The sequence below is a fragment of the Piliocolobus tephrosceles genome, chromosome 15 (assembly GCF_002776525.5).
Source record: "Piliocolobus tephrosceles isolate RC106 chromosome 15, ASM277652v3, whole genome shotgun sequence".
NCBI classification, from domain to species: Eukaryota; Metazoa; Chordata; class Mammalia; order Primates; family Cercopithecidae; genus Piliocolobus; species Piliocolobus tephrosceles.
Window position 1 is genome coordinate 48,685,447 of NC_045448.1, and position 10,806 is coordinate 48,696,252.

Consider the following 10,806-nt stretch of genomic DNA (forward strand, 5'->3'; position numbering starts at 1 on the left):
TAGAGATTTTTTGCACAACAGTGTAAGTATACTTAACACTATTGAACTGTACACACAAAAATAGTAAATGTTACATATATTTTACCACAATTAAACAAAAACGAAAAAATGAGATATCAAGCTATGATGGAAATTTAAACACATATTACTAAGTGAAAGAAGCCAATCTTTGACTTAGTTGAAAGGTTCACTTACTGAGCCTTAGAAGTCTCTTTTCTGTGATTCCAACTACAATCTTATGTCGCTTACCAACAGGAATACCTTCTGTGTCAGGCAATTTTCTTATTGTGGGAACATCATAGGGTGTACTTACACAAACTTAGATGGTATGGCCTACTACACAACTACACAGCTAGACTATATAGTAGACAGCCTATAGCTCATAGACTACAAATCTATGCAACATGTTACTGCCCCAAATACTGTAGACAATGGTAACACAATGGTATTTGTGTGTCTTAACCATATCTACACATAGAAAAGATACAGTAAAAACACAGTATAAAAGATAAAACATGGTACACCTATATAGGGAACTTATCATGAATGGAGCTTGCAGGACTGGAAGTTGCTCTGGGTGAGTCAGTGAGTGTGAGTGGTGAGTGAATGTGAAAACCTAGGACATTACTGTACACTACTGTAGACTTTATAAACACTACTCTTACGCTATACTAAATTCATTTTAAAATTTTTTCTTCAATAGTAAATTAACATTAGCTTACTGTAACTTTATAAACTTTAATTTTTTTTAACTTTTTGACTCTTTTGTAATAACACAGCTTAAAACACAAACACATTGTATAGCTGTACCAAAATATTTTTTCTTCATGTCCTATAAGCTTTGTTCTATTCAAGTTTTTCTTCTTACTTTTTAAACATTTTTCTTAAAAACTAAGACACAAACACACACATTATCCTAGGCCCACACAGGGTCAGGATCATCAATATTACTGTCTTCCACCTCCACATCTTGTCCCACTGGAAGGTCTTCAGGGGCAATAATATGTGTGGTGCTATTATCTCCAATGATAGCAATGCCTTTTTCTGGAGTATCTCCTGAAGGACCTGAGTTTGTTTTACAGTTAGGTTTTCTTTTTTTTAATAGGAGTATACTGTAAAATAATGGTAAAAAGTATAGTAAATATATAAACCAATAGCATAGTCATTTATTTTCAAGTATACTGTACCTTATTTTATGTGCTATACTTTTATATGACTGGTAGTGCCGTAGGTTTGTTTATACCAGCATCACCATAAACACAGAATATATTATGATAATATGAGGGTTAAGACATCACTAGGTGATAGGAATTTTTCATCTTCATTATGATCTTATGGGACCGCTGTCGTCTATGTGGTCTGTCCTGGCCTTCAACTGAAACATCATTATGCAGCTCATGGCTGTATATGACATTCTAGAAAAAACAAAACTATGGAGACAGTAAAAAGATTGGTAGTTACCAGGGGTTGTGGGGGAGCATGGGCTTTTTAGGGCAGTAAAACTATCCTTTATGTACTGAAATGGTGTGTATATATCATTATACATTTGTCAAAACCCACATAAATTAAAACCAGAGTGAACCCTAATGTAAACTATGGATTTTAGTTACTAGTGATGTATTCATATTGGTTCATCCATTGTTGTAAGTGTACCATACTAATGCAAAACATTAATAATAGGAGAAACTGGGGCTGTGGTAGGGGGCACAAAAGAGAGTATAAGAGACCTCTTGGTACTTTCCACTCAATGTTTCTGTAAACCTAAAACTCCTCCAAAAAAATTAAGTCTATTAATTAAAAAGCAAAACCTAAAACAACTGGCACTTGAAAGTACTTCCAATGGCCAAAGCTAGAACAATATGAGCACCAAAATAAAAATGCAGTCTTCGCTGGGTGCAGTGATTCACACCTGTAACTCCAGCACTTTGGGAGGCCGAGGAGGGCAGATCACAAGGTCAGGAGTTCAAGACCATCATGGCCAACATGGTGAAACACCGTCTCTACTAAAAACACAAAAATTAGCTGGGTGTGGTGGCACGCATCTGTAATCCCAGCTACTCAGGAGGCTGAGGCAGGAGAATTGCTGGAACCAGGGGTTGCAGTGAGCCAAGATCATGCCACTGCACTCCAGCCTGGGCTACAGAGCAAGATTCCATCTCAAAAACAAAACAAAACAAAACAAATGTAGTCTTATATCTTAATGTATAAAATAAATATCTATGAGTCCATACTGATATAAATAAATGATTGAATATGTTAATACATGAGGGAAAAGAGACAAATCTCCCATGCAGAAGAATAACACATAAATTATACAGCTACTCCACCCTAAAGGAGGAAGCATAACTTCCCATTTCTTAAATGTGGGCTTGCATAAGGGCTTCCTTCCAGAGTTTAGTGTGGAAGGGACAGTGATGGGGTTAGTACCTTCATGGTGGAGAAACCTGACAGACACTACTTCAGTCAGGCATCCTAGGTCAACATCAGCAGTCATGACTCATGTTGATAGCACGTGTTGTTAATATTATATACAAATGGACTTTACCTCTGTGATCTGCCTCTCAAAACTAATAGCCTAATTTTTAAAAAGAGATCAGACCAATTCTAGTAGCTTGGCATCCTACAACAAGCCTGATCAGTATTCCTCAAATCTGTCAAGATAATTGAAAACAATCAAAATCTGAGAAACTTTCATAGCCAAGAGGACCCTAAAGAGACACAGCAACTAAATGGGATGTATCCTGAATGAGGTCTTGGAACAGAAAAATGGTATTAGGTTAAAAACTAAGAATACCTAAATAAAGTATAAACTTGTGTTAATAATAATGTATCAATAGCAGTTCGATAATTGTAACAAATGTACCATACTAGTGTAAGAGGTTAGCAGCAGGGAAAACTGCAAGGCAGGGGGCATATGGAAAGTATCTGTATTATTTGCTCAAATTTTTTAACTCTAAAATGGCTCTTTAAAAAGTCTAGTTTAAAAAAAAAAAAAAAACTCATAGCAAGCTCCAAGTCCAGATGGCTTCACATAAATTATATTTATTATTTAAGGAAGAAATAATACCATTATACCCAAATTCCTTAAAAGCAATAAGAAAAAAAGAAGACAAGAAAATATGTCATAACTTGCTTTATGAGGCTATAGGTTTAGCATTAACCTAATACTAAAACTGAATAAAGACATTACCTGCTGGATGCGGTGACTCATACCTGTAATCCCAGCACTTTGGGAGGTAGGGGCAGGTGGATTGCTTGAGGTCAACAGTTCAAGACTAGCCTGACAAACATGGCGAAACCCTGTCTCTACTGAAAATACAAAAATTAGCCAGGTGTGGTGGCACATGCCTGTAATCCTAGGTATTTGGGAGGCTGAGGCAGGAGAATCACTTGAACCCGGGAGGCAGAGACTGCAGTGAGCCGAGATCGCACCACTGCACTCCAGCCTGGGTGATAGAGTGAGACTCGGTCTCACAGGGGAAAAAAAAAAAAAAGACATTACCAAAAAACTACAGACCAATACGCATCACGAATGTAGACACAAAAATTCTTAACAAAATATAATCAAATAAAATTCAGTAATATACAAAAGAGACAATAACCAATGGGGCTGGCCCTAGGAGTGCAAGTTGGTTCAATATTAAAAATCATCATTATAATTCACCATATCAACAGAGGCAAAAGAATAATGTTGGGAACTGGCTCCAAAACTGGCTATAAACAAAATCTCTGCAGCACCGTGACATGTTCGTGATGGCCATGACACCCACACTGAAGGTTATGGGTTTGCCGGAATGAGGGCAATGAACACCTGGCCCACCCAGAGTGGAAAACTGTTTAAGGCATTCCTGAACCACAAAGAATAGCATGAGTGATCTGTGCCTTAAGGACATGTTCCTGCTCCAGATAACTAGCCAGACCCATCCCTTTGTTTCAGCCCATCCCTGTGTTTCCTGTAAGAAATGCTTTTAGTTAATCTATAATCTATAGAAACAACACTTATCACTGGCTTGCTATCAATAAGTATGTGGGTAAATCTCTGTTGAGGCTCTCAGCTCTGAAGGCTGTGAGACCCCTGATTTCCCACTCCACAAGCTCTATTTCTGTGTGTGTGTCTTTAATTTTTCTAGTGCCGCTGGGTTAGGGTCTCCATGACTGAGCTGGTCTTGTCAAGCGGTGTCCATATGTGGGGCTCAAACCCAGGTTGAACGGTTACCAGAGCGACAGTTGGAGAACATGGAACTAAGCTGGAGGACACCTGAGTAATCTTAAGCAATCCCCACAGTGAGTAAGAAGGGGAGCTCGGAAGCATCAGGGTAACAATGGGACAAGTGTGGGCTCTGGTTCATTCCACCTTGGAACCTTTTCACATTGATCATGAGGAGGAAGGAGAGTATAATGAAGTAACACAGCAGGTTTGTTTGCCAGCTAAAGCTAAACTGGCAAAGGAGGGAGAGGTTCATTCCTACCCTTCTGCACCCCCTCCTTATTTTGAAGAAGAAGAGTGGCCTGACCCTCCAGATCTTTCTTTTCCGGAGGACTCTGGGCAAAAGGTAGTTGCCCCAGTGACTGTTCGAGCAGCATGTCGAGTGACCACTCTCAGTTCTATTCAGGCAGGAATCCAGCAAGCTAGAAGAGGGTGATTTAGAGGCTTGGCAGTTCCCTGTTAGAATACACGCCCCAGATCAACAGGGAAATATTATAGCTACATATGAACCTTTGTCTTTTAAATTAGCTCGGTTACAGGAGTCTCTTAAAAAGGTGATTGCAGGCTGGGTGTGGGCTCAGTGGCTCATGCCTGTAATCCCAGCACTTTGGGAGGCCAAGACAGGCAGATCATGAGGTCAGGAGACTGAGACCATCCTGGCTAACATGGTGAAACCCCGTCTCTACCAAAAATACAAAAAAAAATTAGCTGAGGGTGGTGGCGGGTGCCTGTAGTCCCAGCTACTCAGGAGGCTGAGGCAGAAGAATGGTGTGAACCCAGGAGGTGGAGCTTGCAGTGAGCCGAGATTGTGCCACTGCACTCCAGCCTGGGGGACAGAGTGAGACTCCATCTCAAAAAACAAAACTAAACTAAACTAAAGTAAACTAAAGGTGATTGCAGATTGCAGATTTGGCTGCTCAGGATATAGTGGTGCGGTTATTAGTTTTCAACAATGCTAATCCCGATTGCCAGGCTGCTCTGCAACCTATTAGAGGGAAAGCACATTTAGTTGATTATATCAAGGCCTGTGATGGTATCTGCATCAGGCTGCTCTGCTAGCCCAGGCAATGGCAGGACTGAGAATGGATAAAGGAAATACATCATTTCCTGGAGCTTTTAACTGTTTTAACTGTGGGAAGCATGGGCATGCTAAAAAATGTAGAAAAAATCAGTGAGTCAGGCTACCAGATAGGGGAAAAAAGAAAACTGCTGAGCCTGAAGAATGTCCAAAATGTAAAAAAGCAAAACATTGGGCTAATCGGTGTCATTCTAAATTTGATAAAGATGGGAACCTCATTTCAGGAAATGTCATGGGGGGCCTGTCCCAGGCCCTGTTCCAAACCAGGGCATTACCGGCTCAGGTGATTCCCTCACCCCTGTACAATGTCTGCCCCCTGCCACAGCCGGTAGTGCTGCAGTAGATTTATGCTACATGAAAGCTGTGAGCCTTTTGCCTGGAGAATCCCCGCAAAAGGTCCCATCAGGAGTCTATGGACCCTCGCCAGTGGGTATGATAGGATTACTTCTAGGAAAGTCTAGTTTACATTTAAAAGGAGTACAAATACATACAGGAGGCATTGATTCAAATTACAATGGGGAAATTGACATTGCTATATCTACTTCTGTTGCCTGGAAAGCAGAGCCAGGAGAGCATATAGCACAGCTCCTGATTATGCTGTATGTGGAAATGGGGAAAAGTGAAATTAAATGAACAGGAGGATTTGGAAGCACAAATAACCAAGGCAAAGCAGTTTATTGGGTAAATCAAATTACTGATAAATGTCCTACCTGTGAAATAACTAATCAGGGAAAGAAATTTAAAGGTTTGGTAGATACAGGAGCGGACATTTTAACCATTTCTCTACAGCACTGGCCATCCACTGGCCAATTCAACCTGCTCATTTTAACATAGTTGGAGCTGGTAAAGCCCCTGAAGAATATCAAAGTAGTTATATTTTGCGTTGTGAAGGGCCCAGTGGACAACCTGGGACTATTCAACCAATTGTAACTTCTATACCTATAAATTTATGGGAGAGTGATTTATTACAACAATGGGGAACACAAGTTCTAATTCCAGAACAATTATATAGCCCTCAAAGTCAACATATGATGCATGAAATGGGGTATGTCCCTGGTATGGGACTAGGAAAAAATTTGCAAGATTTGAAGGAACTGCTTCAAGCGGAAAGACAAAATTCCCACCAAGGTTTAGGATATCATTTTTTATGGTGTCCATAGTTAAGCCTCCAGAACCTATACCTTTAAAATAGTTGACAGATAAGCCAATTTGGATAGAACAATGGCTGCTAAGTAAAGATAAACTGGAGGCTTTAGAAGACTTAATTACTGAACAATTAGAAAAAGGACACATAGCTCCAACATTTTCCCCTTGGAATTCTCTGCTTTTCGTAATTAAGAAAAAACCAGGTAAATGGAGAATGTTGACAGATCTTAGAGCCAATAATTCAGTTATACAACCTATGGGGACATTACAGCCAGGATTGCCTCCTCCTGCTCTTTTTGGCCAATTCCAAAAAATTGGCCTTTAATCATTGTAGATTTAAAAGACTGTTTCTTTACTATCCCCTTAGCTGAGCAGACTGTGAATGGTTTGCACTTACAATTCCTGCAGTAAACAACCTGCAGCCTGCTAAGCATTTTCATTGGGAAGTGTTGCCACAAGGCACATTAAACAGTCCAACAATTTGCCAGACGTATGTGGGGCAAGCAATTGAACCTACTTGTAAAAAATTTTCACAGTGTTACATTATTCGTTATATGGACGATATAATTTGTGCTGCCCCCACTCGAGAAATATTACTCCAATGTTATGATCACTTGCAAAATTCAATTTCTTGCACTGGTTTAATTATAGCTCCTGACAAAATTCAGACTACTACTCCTTATTCCTACTTGGGGACCTTAGTAAATGACACTACAATAGTGCCACAGAAAGTAACCATACATAGGGATCAATTGAAAACATTAAATGACTTTCAAAAATTACTAGGAGACATTAATTGGATACGACCTGCTCTAGGCATTCCTACCTATGCCATGAGTAATCTATTTTCTATCTTTAGAGGAGATCCTAGTCTCACTAGCCCTGGGCAATTAACAAAAGAAGCTGAGACAGAGTTACATTTGCTTGAAAAGCAAGTCCATAAGGCTCAAATAAATAGAATAGATCCAGAGAAGACTCTAGATTTGCTAATTTTTCCAATTCAGCATTCACCTACTGGTGTTATTGTCCAAGAGCAGTACTTAGTAGAATGGCTTTTTCTTTCACATACTAATTCACAGACTCTAACTCCTTATTTGGATCAAATCACTACTAGGATAGGAAATGGGAGAACTCAGATTGTTAAATTACATGGATATGATCCTGGAAAAATTATTGTCCCTCTCATGAAGGCACAAATACAGCAAGCTTTTATAAATAGTCTTGCTTGGCAAACCCATTTAGTTGATTTTGTGTGTATTCTTGATAATCATTTTCCTAAAATGAAACTGTTTCAATTTTTGAAATTAACTGATTGGATCCTCCCTAGAATAACTAAATTTAAACCAATTGAAGGTGCTGAGAATGTTTTACACATTGGTCTAGTAATGGTAAAGAATATTAACACATTACTGGCATCCCATATAATTCTCAAGAACAAGTCATTATAGAACAAATGAATCTCTCCCTGAAACAGCAGTTGCAAAAACAGAAAGGGGGAAATAGGGATTATGGGACAGCCCATACACAGTTGAATCTAGCATTATTCACTTTAAATTTTTTGAGCCTGCCTAAAAGCCAGATGTTATCAGCAGCTGAACAACATCTACAGAAACCAGCTGCAAAGACAGAAGCAGAACAACTGGTTTGGTGGAGAGATCCAATAACAAAAAGTTGGGAAATAAGTAAAATAATAACTTGGGATAGAGGTTATGCTTGTGCAGCTGATTTGGATAGCATCAAGACAGCTGAAGACTTATCATGAGCCAGACGCCGAGGAAGAGATTCCAGGAGGATCCTGAGGACCCCCCCGTTGCGGCCATGTCGAGACTGATGCTGAGGAGGACCCCAACTGTCACGAGCAACACCCATCGAACACAGCCATCTACTTGGGGACAGATCAGGAAGCTGTCACAGATGGTGGAAGAAAACCTGAGGAAAAGTGGACAACCAGTCACAACGAGTAATTTAATGATAGCTATGATAGCGGTGATCACCATTGCTGTGAGTATTCCTTCAGCAAAGGCTGACACAGAGTACAGTTATACTTATTGGGCATATTTATCAATCTTGGCTGGCAATAATGCCTGGATGTAATCACTCTATGACACATTTACACATGCTTTCTGATCTCATTATTTACCATAATAAATCTGCTCCTATAATTGAGGCATACCGCCCTCAAAAACCTATTTGTAAACAGAATTGGACCTGGCCAGACAAAATGAACATACTTGTTTAGGAAGACTGCACTGCAGAACAGGCAGAGGTTCTGCTCAGTGATTCCTATGGAATCATTATAGATTTTTCCCCTAAGGGGATGTTTATCTTAAGTTGCACCACTCAGTCTGCATGCCATGGCCACACTATGTTCAGCTGGTCTGAACAAAATGGTCAGATGGTAGACATGGTAGAAATGGTAAGAAGTATGGCAAGAGTTCCTATTAATCTGGAAACATGGCATTATAGTGGCACCTCAACCTCAAATGGTATGGCCTGCTGTAGGAGCTAAACATGAGGATTTGTGGAAACTCTTAATAAGATCAAAATTTGGGAAACAATAAAAGAGCATCTAGAAGGACACTTGTCTTTGGATATTGCATAATTTTTTAAAAACTAATATTTAAAGCATCCCAGGCACACCTGACCTTAATGCCAGAAACTGGAGTGCTTGAAGGAGCTGCAGACAGATTAGCAGCTAGTAACCCATTAAAATGCATAAAAACACTTGGAAGCTCTGTGATTTCAATAATGATTGTGTTATTAATCTGTGTTGTTTATCTTTGTATAGCCTGCAGATGCGGATCCCGACTTCTGTGAGAAGTAGCTCACTGTGACAAAGCTGCCTTTGCTTTTATCACTTTGCAAAACAAAAAAGGGAGGCATGTTGGGAACAGGCCCCCAAAACTGGCCATAAACAAAATCTCTGCAGCACTATGACATGTTCGTGATGGCCGTGATGCCCACGCTGAAGGTTGTGGATTTACCAGAATGAGGGCAAGAAAAACCTGACCCACCTAAGGCAGAAAACCACTTAAAGGCATTCCTGAACCACAAACAATAGAATGAATGATCTGTGCCTTAAGGACATGTTCCTGCTGCAGATAACTAGCCAGACCCATCCCTTTGTTTCGCCCATCCCTTTATTTCCCCTAAGAAATGCTTTTAGTTAATCTGTAATCTATAGAAACAATGCTTATTACTGGCTTGCTGTCAATAAACATGTGGGCAAATCTCTGTTCAGGGCTCCCAGCTCTGAAGGCTGTGAGACCCCTGATTTCCCACTCCACAAGCTATATTTCTGTGTGTGTGTCTTTAATTCCTCCAGTGCCACTGGGTTAGGGTCTCCACGACCAAGTTGGTCTCGGCAAAATAAAAAATATGATCATTTCAATAGATAGAAAAGCTTTTAACAAAATTCAGTATCATTCATAACAAAAATTCTAACCAAACCAGAAATTAAAGGAAGTGTTTTTATTGGAAGACAATTTTCTATGGATGTCTTTTTTTGTTTTGCAATGTTTTAATTCTAGCAAAATATGTAACATAAAATTTTAATCATCTTGAAGCATACAATTCAGTAACATTAAGTACATTCATGATGTGATGCAACCATCACCGATTTCCATTTCCAGAACATTTTCATCATCCCAGACAGAAACTATATTCATTGAACAGTAACTCTCCATTCCCTGCCCCACCCCTGTAACCTCTTTTTACTGTTTGTCTCCATGAGTGTGCCTATTCTATGTACCTCATTGTACATGCAATCAATCATACAATAATTTCCCTTTTGTGTCTGGCTCATTTTCACTTGGCATAAAATTTTCAGGATTCATCTATGTGGTAGCATGTGTCAAAATTTTATTTCTTTTTAAGGCTAAATAAAACACCATTGTTTGTATACAATGTATTTTGTTCATCCATTCTTCTGTTGATGAACATTTGGGTTGTTTTCACCTTTTGTCTCTTGTGAATAATGCTGCTATTAACATTGATGTATAAGTGACTGTTGGAGTCCCTGCTTTCAGTTTGTTGGGGATCTATCTAGAAGTAGAATTGCTGGATCATATGGGAATTCTGTGTCTAACTTTCTGAGCAACTGCCAAACTGCTTTCCACAGCAGTTAGACCCTTTATATTCCCACCAGCAATGCACAAGTGTTCTACTTTCTCCATATCCTAACACTTAATTTCTGTTTTTAAGTGTTTTATTTTCATAATAATCATCCTAATGAGTGCAAAAGAGAGTGTCACATTTTTTCATGTCTTGCAAATAGAGGCACTGGCAGTAGTTTTTTTTCCAGACTATCTTTTCAAGGATGTTTGTATAGAAAACAGCCATGAAAAGTAGATACAGTATCTCTCTCCAGAGCAGA

General features: G+C 39.3%; 1 protein-coding gene and 1 long non-coding RNA gene across 2 annotated transcripts in view; both read left to right on the forward strand.

Moving 5' to 3' along the window:
- Positions 1-4,698, forward strand: part of FOXN2 (forkhead box N2) — a 72,773-nt gene extending 68,075 nt beyond the window's left edge. The window contains exon 6 of the mRNA XM_031934156.1: positions 4,131-4,698. Within this exon, the coding sequence (XP_031790016.1) occupies positions 4,131-4,144 (14 nt within the window). The 3' untranslated portion in view covers positions 4,145-4,698. The remainder of the gene's footprint in view (positions 1-4,130) is intronic.
- Positions 4,699-4,982: 284 nt separating this feature from the next.
- LOC111550456 lies at positions 4,983-9,340 on the forward strand. The gene is made up of 2 exons (XR_002734037.2): positions 4,983-8,432; positions 9,220-9,340. It is a non-coding gene; the product is annotated as an uncharacterized LOC111550456 (long non-coding RNA).
- The last annotated feature ends 1,466 nt before the right edge of the window (positions 9,341-10,806 follow it).